General features: G+C 38.7%; 1 protein-coding gene across 4 annotated transcripts in view; it reads right to left on the minus strand.

Annotated features, from left to right (window-relative positions):
* The window catches only part of SPOCK3 (SPARC (osteonectin), cwcv and kazal like domains proteoglycan 3), a gene marked incomplete at its 3' end in the record, with an annotated part of 384412 nt that overhangs the window by 37097 nt on the left and 328738 nt on the right, over window positions 1–18577 (minus strand). For all 4 annotated transcript variants that reach the window (XM_084626848.1, XM_084626846.1, XM_084626847.1 and 1 more), the window contains one exon: window positions 1301–1420. In XM_084626848.1, coding sequence (XP_084482974.1) covers window positions 1301–1420 — 120 coding nt within the window. The remainder of the gene's footprint in view (window positions 1–1300; window positions 1421–18577) is intronic.

An 18577-nucleotide genomic window follows, 5' to 3' on the forward strand; every position in this document is an offset into this window, starting at 1 on the left:
CATTGTATGTTGTTAGGATAGCTTAGGTAAAATTGTGTTGGTTCTATTTTGAGTGTTGATTATTTGTATTTTTTGTTCGGTAGGCAATCAAGGTATAGCCACAGGTGTCCATGTAGACATATATTCATACAAGTAAGAGGACTACTGCAGAGGGGTGACTAGAGGATTACCACCTATTTTCCCATCTCAGCTGGCACCCCCAAGATCAACATTATCCTTAATGACATGAGGAGCCCTGGCAAAAGGTACCTGTTCCCGAGTAAGTTGGGACGGAAAAAGGGGTTATACAAGTCACCCTGCTTAGCTCAGCTCCTCCCCTCACCACCAGGCTGAACAAACAAAGACAGAAACAAACTCAACAGTTTAAAAATGCTAACAGTGAAGGGACCAAAGTAAACATTCAGGAGTGGCCAAGTTCCATTCAACATATATACAGGAGAAATTCATAGAGAGTTTGCTCTTCATGTTAATGTAGGGTACAGGTTTAATGCTTACAAAGTCTAATTTAACTCCGTACTGCAGTGTGACACCACGCTCAAGAGCTCTACTGCATGCTGTAATTGCCATTTTAAACAAAGCCCTTAGATAATTATGTAAGTTGATTTGTTGATGTTTTCTAAAACAAGAATTCTATTTAAATATTTAAGGTAGCTAAAACCAAAATGCCTCCCCTACTATTTCCACTTCATTAGCACTCCTGACTCTTCCTCTTTTGAAGTGTATCCTTGAAAACTGTTTTATTTTACATGCTTCTCTTTCATATGTTCTTCTGTGTCAGCATCCACTGTGACACCAACTGGAGGTGATGGGCTACATATAATTAAAAGCTTGTACACAGCAGAGCTTTCCAACGATTGGGTAAGTTGCTAAATGGCTCCCTCAGCGGAGCAGTTACTTCCTCCCTTTTTCCCTCCTTATAGAGCAACTAATTATCATGATCTAGCAAAGTATTTCTGCCGTATTACTAATAGCAATCAAACCTTGGGCTAAATAATAGCTTTGTGAGTGATAGGTTTCATATAACTCTCTCATCAGCCACTGTTTTGCAAAACAATAGTCCTTTTTAGAAACTTGAGGTGAACGTTTGATGTCGATACAAAAGCATAGTTCTACACCCTAAGAAGAATCTCAGTAAGAAAATTAACTTTTCAAAGTTATAGATTACTGTTTCTATACAGGTTTGCTGTATAAAGCTTAGTTTTAAGAGTCACTAGAATAATCAAAGTCTCATTAATGGAAAAACAAAAGTGTGGAAAAGTAGCAAAGAGAATATCAAATATCAAAAGAAGAAATCTCTTACTACTTCTTTCAGGCCTTTGTAAAATTCTAGTCTTCTTGGTTTGGATTCCGCTTTCATGAAGTGCCTTGAACCAGTCTCTCAGTCTGTTTGCAACCTCCCTGAATTCCAGGTCACTGCATACTGAAATAAAATATACAAAGTTCTTTAGTTATGTATTTTTTTTTTACTGTATGATAAATGCAATCTTTCAAATTATGCTAAAAATTGAAAAGTGAAAAACAGAAAATGCAACATGTGGTCTATGGTTTCCTTTTCTCTAGTAATTTCCATGTTCAGTATTTAATTAGACATTCAAAATATGACTTTTTTAGTATAAATAATTTTATAAAAATAATTTTCCAATATATCTTGCATTTATCCAGTTCTACTCATCCAGATGATACCCAAGTACTTTACAAACTACTATATATCCACACAGATCTACACAAAGGAATCACTCTATTCACCTGGAAATATATCCGTTTCTGGGGAAGAAAGTGCAGCTATTTAACAGCATTCACTTTAGGGCAGGAAGTGAGGAAGAACATCAAATCTAACAAACTGTAGGTGAGAATTGAGGGAGGCAGGATAGCGTAACATGGAAATAAACCACTCACACTCCTGAGAAAAGTGTCAAGGGATCCTAATGACCACAAGTTAGTAAGACCTTGGCTTTAGCATGATATCCCAAAGACACCTTCAATAGCCCAGCATTCTCTAAAATACCAAGCTAGAGCTGTTTCATTTATACTGATTCAATAGGAAGAAATAGCTACCTACTAAATAAACAGTCACCAGGATCATTTCCCTGGAGGTCTTCATCCAACCACAAACCCACAAACTAAGCCCAAACTTACTTACCTTTTGAGAGCTGATAAACTCCAGACCAAAGCAGAAATCATTTGTTAAAACAAATTGTGTTATTTGCATTTTGTATATTATGTTGCAATCCAAGAAACTTGGTGGTAAAGTCTAATGCACATTTTATTTACATGGATGACAGTCTGGACGTTTTGTTTTTGATTTTAGAGTAAAACTGAAGCATGTCAGTATATCAGCGAAGACGATGATTTCTACAGGGACAAGTATCTGTATATTTGTTTATTCATCTTTGCTCATAACATAGCTCTGAGACTTTAGTTTTTCTCATGAATGACTTTCATGTTGAATTTGTGCACATATTTACATATATTATAAACAAACTGGAGCTTATTATAAAATCATGTTTTGTTCCTCTTTTGTGTAACTTACACAAAATCAGAATTCCTCATCTCAATATGCAACACGAAACAATTCTGGTATTGGCCTATGAGTGGGTAAGGTAAGCTCAAAATGAGCCAGACCTTTCTAGTAGAGTGAAAATGGGCTCCTGAGCCAAGATTACACGTACATAAAATAATCACATAGGATATTTTAAATTAAGATCTGCTTTGGCCAAACCTACTGCTGGTGACAGTTCAATACAAGTATTATACATCTATGTGGCAGACAACACAGATCCTTAATTTATGCTGTACTACTTGGGAAATATTGAAATGAGCTTCCTTTCTCCCACTGGCTGTATGGCAGGTGCGTGTTTGAAAAAGAAATTGGGTGGAATCAATTTGAAACAAAGTGTTTTCATGATGGGTGATGGTGCTTGTCACTAACTCTTGGGGAGGCAACTGCTGATGTATCAAGGCTCTGGCTCTGTTAAAGTCTGTTGGGTTTTAAATAATGTGTTCTCCCCCCATTCCTTTGGATAGCCCTGATGTTGCAATTTTTTACTAGTCTAGTACTTCCTTTCACATTTTTCAAAACAAAATCTTATGTTAACACTAGTGATAAAATCTTGGCATCAATAGCAAGGAGCCCATAGTAATTCCATGATGCTGTCAGTCTCCACAGATCCCATGGGTACCCTTCATTCCAGAAAAGCAGCCTGGGTGACCATCTGTATCTGATCAACTCCTACCCCAAAGATGTAGCGTCTACATCTTATTTAGTATAGGTGTGAAAAGAAGGCAGCATCTCCTTGATGTCCTTGGCTCCCAGCTCTGAAATGGAACTAAAACTGAGTACCCCGGGGTTGGGGAACACTGCTGACTGGAAGTGTGCAGAAGTGAGAGGAGGATAAATCTTTTGCATCTATAAATGTATAGATGGCTGTGAGCTGATCAGACTGATCCTGTCCCACCCTAGCCTCATCTTTTACCCATGTTATAATAGTTAATGCTAACAAATTTTGGAAGGGGAATTAAACTTTATGCTTCAAGGATTTAACCAATTTCTCATTGTTAGAGATCAGGATAAAACAATGTGGAGGGCAGATTATCCCACATTTGCCTACTGGCCAGTTCCTTACACCTTTCTCTGAAGCATGTGGTACTGCCCATTTTGGGGGACAACATGACAATTCCTGTTTCTATGTCTCAAATTCAACACACACACACACATTTTGAGGAGCATTATGGGAGGGGTGATGGTGGGAGGAGGAGAAATACATCCTATATGATCTTAAATTAGGGCCATTCTTATAATATAAATTAGTACACTTTTCCAAACTTTATTGTTCCAGACTGAAACTTTAAATGATGACTTGGACCCAGAATAGAAAAAGAGAATGAAAAAATGATAATTTTTGTTACTAATTTTAATTAGTTGGATTATTGTAAAATGGGACTAGATCGTCATCTTCAAAAATCAAGGCGATGCAAAACAACCTGATTACAAATTGTCATTTGCCTATTTTATGCCCCAAAGCTATAGTACTGGAATCAGCTCTCAAGCACTGCAGGTAATTACATTTACTACATTATCAATTTAAATGCACTGTGTATATTTGGTTCATGACATTTCTAATATGTCAAGTAAAAGCAGATGTCTTTTATATGTGAAATTTACAAGAAAGATACAGCGGAACTTCACTAATCTGCACACTTAATAATTTACATGGAAAAAATTGTGGTGTCCTCATTTCTCAGCAGAGAGAGCTGTAACAAGATCTCATATTTCAGTACTAAAACATCAGCATTTTAAATAAATACTGTAATCCGTAGTTCAACTATTAGCATATAAACATGCAATTTAAATAATAGAACTGGATGGAAAATCAAAATCTTTCCCATGACAAATTTCAAGCAAAATATTTTGATTTTCCAGAGAATGTTTCAAAATGATTCAAAATGAACATTTTTGTTTCATATCAACTTAGTGTCATTTCATTTTGTTTTTGGAAATAAAAAAAAAAGTTTTTTCCTGTTGTCATTTTCCAAGGCTCCCTCCTCCCCTATTATCTCTCCCTTCTTAAACTTTCCCATTGGGAAAGTTCAATTTCAATTTGCTCACTATTTCCCAAAAATATTTTGCAAGATTTTCCTATTCCTGACAACAAAGCAGTAGGAGAAAGCCAATTCACAAACAATATGTGGTATTAAAGAGGTGTGGCACATAGGTGTGATAGTAAAACACTTATCTGAACATTCAGTTCTTTTGAGCAGTTCAGCATTATACAATTTCTAGAAAAGTGTATAACATCCATATAAATTTTGATTACTGAAAAAAATGCCAATAATATATTTTGAGACGAACAATCCACCATTCACAAATTAAAACAGGAATAAGGAATTTAGTGGAACTTGACATCTTGCATGCTGGAAAACTGACAGAGTAGCAAACAGTTGTGTGGAAGTACATATAGAGGAACAGAATAGGTGAAGGAAAATAGTTGATTATAGCTATAGAATACATATGTATGATTTCCCCATGCTTTAGAAGAACAGACTTGCTTGTAGGGGAAAACAGAGTATACCTTGTTTTAGGAACACATAGGTTTTTTTTCATATTTAAGGGTAATAAACATTTTTCTGTCTACATCCTTACACAACACCGTGAGATCTGAATATCTCTTTACAGATGGACATCGGCTGATTTAAATTTCATATCACAAAGGAAGCTGGAATGCCTTAGAGATACATGTCACAAATGACTGAACAAAAACTAGAGATCCTTTGAGAGATCAAATGGTCACTCAGTCACTAATCTAATCACAAGGGCTAGGACCCACCAGAAACTAAGTCAGTGTAGGAGCTGATTTGGCTGACTATAGTTTGAATTCTGACTTACTACTTATGCTTAAAGTTTCTGACAAAAGATGGCAAAGCTGATCGGTGACCCTGAAGGACCTGCCTCGATAATGAACTGGGTGCAGTTGTAGTAACTATTTACCTATTCTGTCCTGCCATTTTATGTAGATGAAGTTAGTTTCACTTTTTAAAAACTATTTTTGCCAAAACAAAATATTTTTTAATATATATTCCTTGGGTTAGATCACAGCTGGTGTAAATCGGCATAGGTCAATAGAGTTACACCAATTTACACCAGCTGAGGCTTTAACTATGTGTGAGTACAATTCCTTGAACAAGAAACAATATCACAAACAAACTGCAAAGATACTCTTTTGAGTAATGGCAAATATTGAAGTCAGGTAAACCAAAGCGCTCCTCAACCAAGTAGTTAGTAAAGAAAGTGGGATAAAATCCTATAAAAATAGTTAGAGAGGTTAATTTACTCAATCAGGGTCTAACAGTCACTGCATGGACGGAGGGGTCCCAGAGCCCATGTTTCAACCTGAGCCCAGATGTCTACACTGCAGATTTATAGCCACACAACCTGAGCATGCAAACCCGAGTGAGCTGACATGGTCCAGATGTGGGTGTATAGTTGCAGTGTAGACATACCCTGAGACTAAGTTAGCATACAGAAATCTATGTAAATTTAAAGGGATCTGATTTTAGCCTTGTGAATCTAAATAAATAAATATAAAAGTTAAAGGAATCAAACTAACTATGAAGTGAATCTAATCTGAAGCAACAAACTATTTTCTAGTCTCCTCAGTGTGTAAGTTAAATAAACTTAGACTCCTTGTAGTCTTTTAGACTAACCTCTGAATCTGGCCTACAAATCCTAGGTTTTTATTTACCTTGAGGACTAATCTGAGTGCCTTTGAAGCTCCAAGAGTAGGTTATTCACAAGTGAAAGAGCTCTTCATTCTACATGAGATTTGTTGCGTGACCAGTTCTTTTATATGGTATTGTACGGAAGCTTGTCAAATCCATTTTAAAATTATTTGCAAACTATGTTTTTGGAGTAAACTTAAAAAAAAAAACAGAAATCAAATGAAATGTCAGACTTTCATAGCACAAAAGCATAGATGAGGTACAGTAGCACAATCGAAAAAATTCAGTATTACTGATTTAACAGACATAATAATGGCTAAAGCTAGACATCCATACTGATATTTTGTAATAAAAATGATTTATAACCCCCCCAAACATGTTGATAAATATACTGACATATTGCCTAATTTCACTTTACAGTGCTTCATATAAGAACTTCTGTATCTTCTATTCAATGCTATTTTGTAATTCATTGCAGGAAAAGATATCCCTGCATATCACAGAATAATACCATAGACTGCTTTTTCTCACTTATTTCTCTAGAAAAGGAAGACTACAACTGATGTAAAGGGTAGAGTGCACAGTCTTACTACCTTTTTGACTACGCATTTTGACACGGACTTCAAATCATTGATCACATACTATTTCTTAAATAATACAATATAACAGTACCAAGCAATTTTCCTCACAACCTTATACAGACTTCATCTTCTGCTGTACTGCAGTACCGGTGTATGCCAGAAAAAACACATGTTCATTAATGTAATTTATATGCAAGTGAACAGTGAATGGGGGCAGAGTTCCTGGAGTGCTCTGCTTCATTAACCACACCAATTGCACGATGCACTGTATAGACGTTGTAGAAAAAAATTATATAATTTTGTCTTATAAATATTATGTGATCCTAAGAAAATATTGTACTAAAATTTTAACATAGGCATTGTCTTATTTCTGAATGCTTAATGTGCAACATTTTATTTATCTTGGCCTTTTGAACATGGAATTTGTTTTCTTAAAAAAAAATTCCATCGTGCTGTCCTATAAAAGTGTCTAACAGAACTAGTCAGATAATACAGGTTTTTTCCTGTAGAGAATTTCAACTTTTTGGCAAAAATTAAAAAAAAAAAGACAACCAAATGTTTTGATTCAGAAATGTCACTGCAGCATCATGGGAGTTATATTTCAGATCCCTCATATTCCCATTCTCCTCAATAGGCTTGGTTCCCTGGTTGGACTGCATCAACGCGTGAACCACCAAAAGTCTTGCGACTTGATGAAGGGACGCAGTGCTGTGGCAGTGGTGACTGTGCATATGGGATATATAGTCTGACTTAGTAGCTTGGCCCATAGAGAAGAATGAAGACATGAGGAAACAAAACCACTATTCTCATGATACACCACGGCCACGTTTCTGAATCAAAATATTTGTTTTTGGCCAAAATATTTTGGGTGCTCTGATATTTGATGAAAAAAAAATTTCTACGCAAAGCAGATTTTTTTTTAATGAAAAAATCTGTTTAGCTGAAAATCCATTCTCCTGTGACAAGACAGTTTTAATGGAAAAATTTTGACCAGCCCTTGTGTGCTCTTAGGATATGATCCAAAAAGCACTGAAATTAAGGGAAAGAATCCCATTGACTACAATGAGTTTAGGTTAGGCTCTGAGCACTTAAGGTAGAGACAGACACACACTCTCTCTCTGAAGGCTTTCTTAACTTAGGATATTAGTAAAAAGTGTTACAAAACTGCATACAAACTACTGTACATGTGCAAAATGTGACTGTCAAACCCTAATACCTTGGTCATATCAAAACCAATTTTTCTGTTTCTCTGCCATATTTCAACCTTCTATTCCCTTCTATTTAGGGATGTACTTTTTCATTTCCCCCCCCCCCCATTCAAACACCAATGAACAAATTTTGCTTAAACTTTCCAAAAAATACCCACATTTAGTCAGAGCTTAAGTCTATAAAATTTTAACCCAAAAAGTGAGTTTGAGAAAGTCATAAGTGACCAAAATGAAAACAACTAGGTAATCGTAAATATAGATGTTACCATCACTCCCAGTAAATTAGCAAATTAGACTGCAGAAGAAAACCCTAACTAAAACCTCTTAAAGTTACAAAAATACCTCCGGACCCATTGGAAGTTTCTAAATATTCTGAATTTGTTTCCTTGGTGTTGGTTTTTCTATGTCTTTCTCCAATACATCTGATACAGCTCTTCCCGCATGCCACAAGCACCCATTCCCTCACACAGCACAAACGTTTGCTAAGCAATGTATAAAGCTATATATCGGGGTCGGCAATCTTTCAGAAGTGGTGTGCCAAGTCTTCATTTATTCACTCTAATTTAAGGTTTTGCGTGCCAGTAATACATTTTAATATTTTTAGACCCTCTCTTTCTATAAGTCTAGAATATATAACTAAATTATTGTTGTATGTAAAGTAAATAAGGTTTTTAAAATGTTTAAGAAGCTTCATTTAAAATTAAATTAAAATGCAGATCTTATCAGTTTAGTGTGATCCTTGCCCTTGCTTTTCCCTGCTGAGTTTTCCAACGTCTGGCATGTATTTGGATACTTTAAGCTGCACACAGGCTTCTGAGTGATCAGTTGTTAACTGGCTCCGAGGGGGACAGAGGACAGATTTCATGTGTGAAAATACCTGTTCACACAGGTATGTGGATCCAAATGCTGAAAGCACTGCAAACGCAATTTTCTTCAAACAGTTACATTTCACTGGCAGGGACGTCCAGCAGGTGAAAACAGAGGCCCCATGATCTCTCTCGGTAGCTTCAAGTGCACTCTGCAGATCTCCAAACTTTGATGCCCACAATTCTGAGCTTTTTAACAGAATGAGCTGCATTTCAAAATCTTCAACACCCATCCACTGAAATACAGACAAATCCAAGTCGCTTTTCTTCAACTTTTCAGGTTTAATTAGAAAAGAAGGCATTGGGCCAAATCACTGGAAATCTTGAAATCTAACAAAGTTCTGATTCCAGTTCTTGCATGTACATTCTAATCTCTAATCTCAGCGCAGTGCGCTGTTCCATGTGGCGTGATAGTGAGGTAGGCAGCAAATCAGGACTTAAAAATATCCCAGGACAGTGGCGCTAGAACAATGTTTAAGGTGGGGGTGCTGAGCCAGTGGGCCACAGCTGGGGGTGGCTGAAGCCAGTACCCTAGGCCAGCAGCGGAGCCCCTGGGACCGGTGGCTGGGACCCAGGGCCAGCAGCGGGCTGATCGGGGCCAGCGGATGGAATCCCAGGCCAGCAGCGAAGCCCCCAGGACTGGTGCCAGGATCCGGGCAGTGTGAGAGCCACTGAAAATCAGCTAGCGTGCCGCCTTCGGCACGCATGCCATAGGTTGCCTACCCCTGCTGTATGTTGTAGCTGGGCCAGTTTAATGTTTTTGAGGTGTGTGCTGTAGGTATATGCTTGATCAAGGGTATGTTATATGCTGAGTAACCTTACTAACATGTCTCTGCATTCTGGAATATGTTTAGGTGGTACTTCTCTTACAAATGATCTTTTTCTGAAGAGATATGCTACTGAAATGATATCATTGGTCTGCATTGATTTAAAATAGGTCTAGATGAGGTAATTCAGATCTATTCAGACTATTATTTCACCTGATAGAGTGGCAGATGAATCTTTAATGGCAAAAGACAGACAGTAAAGGTTCTGGAAGGTTAGACAGTAATCAAAAATGCATATTATATCAGACAAATCTATTCAGGAACCTGCCAAGAAGTGCTTCTGCTCTTGTCTAATACCAAATGCAAGGCATTTCTGCTATTACAATCAATTCTAGTAGCCATTAAGAGAATTAGTGTGGGGTGAAATAAAGTCACCAGCTCAAAGGTTACTTTCTTCTGCTATCTTTTGACGTAATAAAAACTGACTGGTTTTAGAAAACCAACATATATAGCTATGGAACAAATGAAGGAATTTGAAAACTCATAAGTACATGTTCTAGAAATATCTTTATAATAAATATTATATAAATGTTAAGAGAAACCAAATGTTCAATTTGTTTTCATATACAGAAAATGGTAGAATTTGTGTTGGCATTTGAATATAATTTACTGATTGGAAGCAGAATATCTGAATATGCTAATCAGTGTATATTCCTCCGCTGCATTTTCAAATCTGGAGCTAATGCTAATTGAGAGAGGAGTAAAAATAGGGATACTGAAAATTATAAAGAGAAATAGAACATATATTTCTGAAACAGTGTGATGGACTAAGTTTCCTTGCACATTTAAAACAAACAATCTCTTCTTTCTGGAATAATATGCAGGAAATTATTTATATTAATATAGGCTACATGACCAAAATATAAATTTACTGCACTAAAGTATATGAACATTGAAAATATAATAGTTTTATATAGTAATTTTTATGAATGAGGTCTTCCAACTTCAAAAAATCCAAGGGAAATGAATACCATAAAGTAGCCTAACTGGGTAGGAAAATAAGGATTCAATTTTTGTACTCTGTACTAGCTTACAAAGCTGAATCTGTTCAAGTGAAAGGCAACCTCCCAGGAGGCAGAGGTTGGATCTCTGCTGTTTTCAAAAATTAATACTGGATGCTTAACTTCCATCAGGACATCCAAAGAGAAGAGCACAAGAGGCTTCAGTTTAGTCTCTACTTCAAAGGCCAGAACCTTTGACAGCTGTGAGGAACACCAGAAGGGACAAACCTCAAAAAGCTATTAAAGTCCATTTTAATTAGATATGTAAAATGACTATTTCCCTATATACAGAACAGAAGACAGTAAAAGAGTGGTAATATAAATAATAATATATAGTAAGCACTGAGCCCTTAAATCGGGAAGTACCCCTCCATAGAGCATTATCCTAAAATCCAGTACTGTGGTGCAAGAAATATATGGGGTCATCCCTGTACATCAGATCCATGTGATTCGCTCTCTCACTATATGACACACTATTCTCCTTAAAGGGTAGAAAGTCGGTCATATGGCCTGTGCTGTTGCTCCTGCTTTTATACACAGTACCTCTGATGGCCAACATTTGGAATGTAATATAGTGCAGCACCCATGCAGTATCAGTATCATTTAAGGGTGTGATCCTGAAAAGACATGGATATGTGTTTAATCTCAAGCAGATGAATGAACCCACTGAAATTAAGCATGTACATAAGTATTACCACTCGTAAATTTGGTAAACATTTAATTCACTGTACATACACAAACTGAGGAAAAATATTTCCATCAATAACAATCAAAATTTACAGATAGGCAAAGTAAGAAAAATGCTGTTTAAGAATTTATGAGAGTTAAAATCCAGTGATTCAGACTTCTGAATTAGATTTGTTACAAATAGACTAGTGAATGACGGGTAAAGTAGTATGATTTTTTCATTTAAGGATATTTATTCCGTATATTTTGGCATGTGATGTTGACATTTGTATTTTTAACCATTGATAAAGCTTTAACATTTGGATCTCAATGTCTACTGTCATTAAATAATTGCCTGACCCTCCCATTATTTCCCACAAATGTGAAAATTTAAATGGATAAAAATGGAGGGGGGGGAACTTAAAATCCACAATTTTACACAACTGTGAAAATGTAAATTGATAAAAAAAATTAAAAATTGCTTAAAAATAAACATCAATGTTAGCCATAAAAAATATTTTAAAAATCAAAATCAAATTCTGACAAGCTTAAGTATATAGGATCCGAGCTTGAAACCTACTTCACATTTATTTTTGATTAGCAGTTAAAGTAATATTTAAGTGTGTTGTAACAGACATTTCCCCTTAAATTAAACAATGGATAAATTACTTCTGCATTACAGAGAATCATTTCTATTTTTGTATCATGTCTGTTGTAAATTAGGAGAACAGTATTTTCACACAGTGAACATGTCAGAAAATGACAATAAATTTGGCAGAAGTACAAAAAACTTACACTTGAAAATGAAAAATATGGCAATTGTTTTAGTCATTTTGTTCATAGCCATATTTGTTTAATTAGAGTAAAAAGGCTGCAAATTGGAAAAGTTCACACTTATAATATTACTACTGTATTTTTATAATCCCACTAAACATATTGGCCATCTGTTACCTTTAAAGCCTATGGTTTCTGGAGGATACCTTAAAATTAACAGATAAAAGCATTTTGATTTCCTCACTATTTAACTAAACATAATGGATTTTCTACTCCAGTTATTCTCTTATGAGATAATTAATATAAATACTGCAGATATCATATCAGGGAACTACAGCTGCTTGTTTTTACTGCCTCAAATTAATGTTCCATACAGACACTCTGCTCTTGATTAACGTATCATAAAATTTAAAATGATTTAAATTAAATTACATATTCATTAAAATAAATCTGATCTTATTGTGTCCACACAATTGTTAAGGCCACTCAGAGTCAAATATCAGGACTAAGGCCCAGTACAACTCTCACTAAACTATATTAACTAAACTATACACACTAAACTATAATGCACAGTAGAGATTCATAACATGCAGAATTTATATGCCAAGATATTCTAAACAACTAAAATGTGAAAATGTGCTAAAAACTTGTAATGTCTGTTTGTTTGTTTTTTTAAAAAATACAATGCTCATTTCCTAATTTATTATTTGAAAGATGAAATACTGTAAGGTATATGCTGTCTTTTATTGCTGAAAGTTATATTCTCCTCTCTCTTATCATTCCCTATACCCAACCAAAGGCAGCTTCAGGTATGCTGAGGTACATATCAACAAGTTCATGGAAACCAACTTTTCCCACAGCAAACCTACTTTTCTTCCCTAACATTTATTTTTTAACAATATTGCTCCTCAACATGTAAGTGCTAGTGACCTTTCTAGGGATATGGGTCCACATTAGGCCTAAACAGACAATGGATTTAAATTGAGTTTGGATTTTTAGCATGAGTGATAAGCCCAAAGTATGTAAAAGGATAAGATCATGAGAAAAATAAGTTAGTTGTAGTGACCCTTAAAATACTAGTTATAAGATTTGAGTGACCCTAAAATTCCCTCATCTAGCTTTAGCGAAGGTCTGATAACTGACAATGACATCACCTGTTTGTCAGTGTATAAAAAAATACAGGTTCTCTAGGTTCTAGATTCTTTGTCAGTGCTTTTCCTTACCCCTCTGGAAAATGCCATGATGGCAAGGTGCCTCCAGGGCCTGATCTTGTTGTGAATATTTTGTCCAGTGCTTAAAACTAAATTGCTGTTAGGTGTAGAATATAGGATGACAGGGTCATGCCAGATGGCTAGAGGAGAGTGATAGAAGGTAGATACATTAGACCTAGATTAAGCAAGTTCCTTTTCCTCCGAGTAAGAAAATGGACTGTTCCAAACAATCAGGAAGTTGCTGGAACCAATTATGGTAGGCAAGCTAATTAGGACACCTGGAACCAATTAAGAAGCTGCTAGAATCAATTAGGACTGGCAATTAGATACCTAATCAGGGTAACTGGTTTAAAAAGGACCTCACTTTAGCTAGTGAGGTGCCTGGGAGGAGCTGGGAGCAAGAGGCACACAAAAAGCTGAGAGTGAGAAGGCATACAGCTGGAGGACTGAGGAGTACAAGTGTCGTCAGGAGGAAGGTCCTGTGGTGAGGAGTTGACCTGGACTGTGGGTCCCACCAGAGGGGAAGGTCCCTGGCCTGTCCCGCAAACCACTAGGTGGGTCAGCAGAGACTGCAGGGATTGTTCTCCTCCTTTTACCCATGCTGGCCAGTGATGAGGTTAGCTGAGTGAACGGCAGGTTTGAGCCACTGGCAAAAGTGACCAAACTGAGGGCTTCCGTAAATCTCTGAGGTGAGCAAATCCACCAAGAAGCGCAGGACCCATCAAGGCAGAGGAGGAACTTTGCCACAAGGAGTATATGCTTTTGTTGTACACTGGGTGTAATTATTATCAACTGGCCTTTCAATTAACAAAGGAATGCTTGTGTGGAAACTGAGTCGTGATAAACCTTAAACTTACTAGGAAAATAATTTCCAACAAACTTTCACTAAGACTGATGGTAATTCCACTGTATTGTTTACAAAATTAAAAATTAAAATTAAAAAAGAAAACACAGTTACCTACCTTTTCATAACTGTTGTTCTTCGAGATGTTATGCTCATGTCCATTCCATTTTAGGTGTGTGCGCGCCCACGCACATAGTTGATTTCTGCCTTAGCAGTATCCATAGGGATAGCTGTGGAGCCCCCTGGAGGGGTGCTCCGATTGTACCGGGAGACTTTGGCAAATCAGTAAAGTGCCTGAAAACAGTATGGCTTATTGCTAAAAGCAGCCAAGTCAGCAGGCTGTAAATTGGCCATTCTCCACTCTCAGTTTGAACAAGGCAGGAGGGGAGGGGAAGTTTTAGGTGCCACAGAAAGGGCAGCTTGACCCCACATCCTTCCTGATAAGAATTGTGTTGAAGTGGCTGATACATGCATTTTCGAAGAGCAGGACGTGCCCCAGGAATGTCTATTGGGGCCTCAAGGCTGCAAACTCTGGAAAAACCCACACCTGGTTAATCAATAATCAGAAGGAACCTCTTGCTTGAAACTATTGAAACTGCTTACTTAACAAGTTTTCTTTAAGTGACATGTCATTCTATTACTAATGTATAAATAAGGGGGAAAAGTTTGAGGTAGTTAGACTCTTTTTGGACTCTCCCTCTGGATACATCTTGCAGTCCCCACTGGCAGACGGAAGATTTGGCCACCGGAAGCCTGCCGCTGTGCCACTTGAGAGCCACACTCAGCTTCGGGTTGTTATCAAGGGTTGGGGTATCAATTATCAAGGGTTGGGGTTGTTTTACTAACCTTTTGCGGACATGTGTTAGTGCTTGAGACTAAGAAAAGTTTAGCTTTAACTGAAAGCACTCTTGTGTTGTCCTGTTTGTACAACCATCTATCGGTCGGACGGCCTTGTCTCCCCTGATTTATTTCCTGACACTACCTGGCACATAGTAAAAGTTAAGAAGAGCTTAGGGTTGAAAGAACCCCGGGTAACAGAATTTGGAGGCCCCAGCGAGGAAGCGGTAGAGAGAAAGGAGACGGATGGTACAAACAATTTGTAGTTTGTCCATTGTAATAGGAGGTAAAAGACAGCAGGGTGGGGTTGCTTCCTACAAGTTCCTGTGTCACAGTTTGCGAGTTAATTTACGGATACATTCCGTTACTGGGACTCAGAACTCAGGCTGATTGCCTGCTCGAGTGGAGAAATTATGTCCACGGACAGGGGAAACAACTGGAAAGAATGAATAGTTGAACATGATGTTGGGAAACAGCTTGACAGATTTTGTACAAGAGTATGGGGGTAATGGACTCTGGAAGTCCGGTGCCTTCACTGGCCCCGAAGCCTTCCTGCAGCTCCACAAACAATGGGATATCTGGGTTAGTGCAGGAAGCTGGGGAGGTCCGAATGGTAGGGCAAAGAAAAAGACTGCTTTGCAGGGGTTGTGGATGGTTGCGACAACACTGGATCAGGAGATAGATCGGTTAAAAGACCAGGTGCAGGAATTGGAAAGAATCAGAGCAGAAAAGGAAAGTGAAGTGATTAATTTGAAGGCAGAATCTGATGCTCTCAGAGCTATGTCTCTGACACAAGCAGCACAGATTGTCGGAATGCAGAAGCAGGTATGTGACTGTGAGTGGGTCAGTAGTAAGTTGCAGGAGGAAGTGTCTGAGTTGAAACAGCAGACCATGGAGAGCAAAGCTGCAGTCAGAGCCCTTTTGAAGGATTCTCAAAGAGAACCCAGGCAGACCATGGGGAATGCCAGAGACAGATTTGTGCCCTTAAGGCTCAGTTGGGAGAGCAAAGGGGGATCGTGGCAGCGATCAGAGGGAATTGTGGCTGGGAGGAAGACATAGAATCAGAAGAGGATCCCAGTGCATGCCCCCCTTATTGCAATTATGAACTGACGGACCCTGGTGAGTTCACCCTGGATCCCATCGGGCAGTCTCCATATAGCCCCCTACGGGAATCACTGGAAGAGCTGCAAAGGCCTCCTCCAATGGCCCACATAGTCAGTACCTCTGTCATAAAAAGGGGACCTCAAGGAGGTCAGGGAGGAACAGAGGAGCGGGTGGAGACTAGACCCTTTACCCCTGACCAGGCTAGGGCAGTAGGGAAATCAGTTGGCCCGCTGAGTAGGAGCACAGCCTTAGGGTGGATGGTAAGAGTATCTGGCATGGCTGGATTCACTCCAGCTGATGTGGCAGCTATATGCAGGGAGTGTATGTCCCCCGAGGATTTTGCAGGGCTCCCTTATGATATGCAGATGGGGGCCCCACCCGGAGCAGAATGATACAGAGAAGTATATAAATGTGCAGAGGGAAGTAATACACACCTTCTTTGCGGGAGAAAGCCCTACAGTTATATTTCACCAGGAGAAGCAACAGGCCGAGAGTAGAAAATTATGTAGCCAGAAAGAAATTGGCATGGAGACATTCTCAGCTGACAAATGTCACTAACCCAGAGTTTGCAGCCCTCCCTTTCAAGCAAGCTTTAATCCAAGGATTTCTCCCTTTAATTCGTATGGCCTTAGTGGGTATGGATCCGGCAGCAGTTGGAACAAGAGATCTTGAGGATAGAGCAAAGCAGGCCTATGAGGTCCAAAAGGATATGCACCCTCCTAAAAGGAAACCTGATAAGGTGGCTGCTACAGCCCTGTCAAATAGCACACAGGGAAAAGAAAAAGGAGACAGACCCCATAAGGGTCGAGGCAGAACCCCCGACCCATGGTGTGGGGAAATTTGGAAGCGGCTTTTAAAATATGAGCAAAAGGAAATGATAGACCGACTGCCTACTGCTGAACTCCTAGCGAAACTGGCAGAACATGAACTGGCTGAGTATCAAGGAAAAAGCGCCAGTGCACCACTGATTGCTGCCCTATAGGGAGGCCAGGTGCCCCAGGATCCCTCAGCTGTGGCACACTTAAACAGTGATGAGTAGGGGAGGGTCACGGTTTATGTGAAGTTTGCAGGAGGGGCGTTCGGACAGAATTTACTAGTGGACTCAGGTGCCACCTACTCCCTAATTAGTACCCAAATAAACACCTGTTTGGACATCCGGCTGGAGTCAAAACCTTATAGGGATTTAATGAGGCACAAAGCATTGTCCCCTTCTGTAAAAAAATCCCATATATTGTGGAGACAAAGAAGAGCCAAGGGCAATTTGGCTTGATGGATTTGGGGGGGAGAAGGTATTCTAGGAATAGATGCTCTGAGGGAATTGAGAGTGCTAGTTGATTGTGCTAACAGGGTTTTGTGAGAAATGCCTCCTTGCACCCCGTGGGAGCCTGTGGAGATTTCAGCCTGCTATCAAATAGCAGTGATGTGGAGCACTCTGTAAATAACTGTCTATCATGTGCAGCCAATAATGCTGATCCCAAAATAATCAAAGGACCTCTGAGACATCAGAGAAATAGAAAGACCATGGGCCCGACTGCGAATTGATTTTATTGGGCCCCTACCCAGGACCACAAGGGGTAATCAGTATTGTCTGGTGATTGTTGATCCCTTTACTAAATAGATTGAGGCTATCCCTACTTGAAATAACACAGCTCAAACCACAGCTCGGGTGCTCACTGAAAAAGTAATAACCAGATGGGGCACCCCGAGGGAAATAGATTCAGATCAAGGGCCCCACTTTATTGGGTAAATCACAAAAGGAATCTGCCAAGTGTTTGGGATTAAACAAAGGCTACATAGAGCTGGACACCCCCAAAGTTCAGGCCAAGTGGAGCGAACTAACCGTACTCTCAAAACGGCTCTCAGCAAAGTAGTACACCAGCAAGGGAAAGATTGGGACACCAATTTAATCGGTCCCTATGTTGTCTGAACCAATGTCAAAAAGCAATTGGTTCTTGACCCTACTCACTCCCTCAAAAAGGTCATTCTAGACCTAAGTTTGATAAAGGTCTCAGTGATAGAGCCTAAGTGTAAGCAATTTGTTCCGCCCTTATTTGAAGGTTAGAAAAATTGGATAGAAACACACAATATTCCCAAATCAGAAAGTTCTGGCAGGGAAAGTAGAAGGGTAAAAAGAGACTTATGGGGATCAATTGGAATGGGAGGAGCAGTCCTTAACAGCATTAATGAAGAGGTGCTTGCAAACAAGATGAATGCAATGGGAGCTCACATAAAAGATTTGGCTACACCTATTAGGGTCTCATTTGAGCAATTAAGCTCTCTGGAATTCCAAATAGCAAATATCTTAGAAGAATGGGGAAAAACCCAAGAAGAAGACCATCACCGCCTCTTGCAGGCTGTTGGCACTCTGCAAGCTAACACTTCTTTAGCTATGGCATGTATGCAAATGCAAGTATGGATGATTGATGTAGTAAAAGATATGCT

The sequence above is a fragment of the Lepidochelys olivacea genome (genome assembly GCF_965140295.1).
Source record: "Lepidochelys olivacea isolate rLepOli2 genome assembly, chromosome: 4".
NCBI lineage: Eukaryota > Metazoa > Chordata > Testudines > Cheloniidae > Lepidochelys > Lepidochelys olivacea.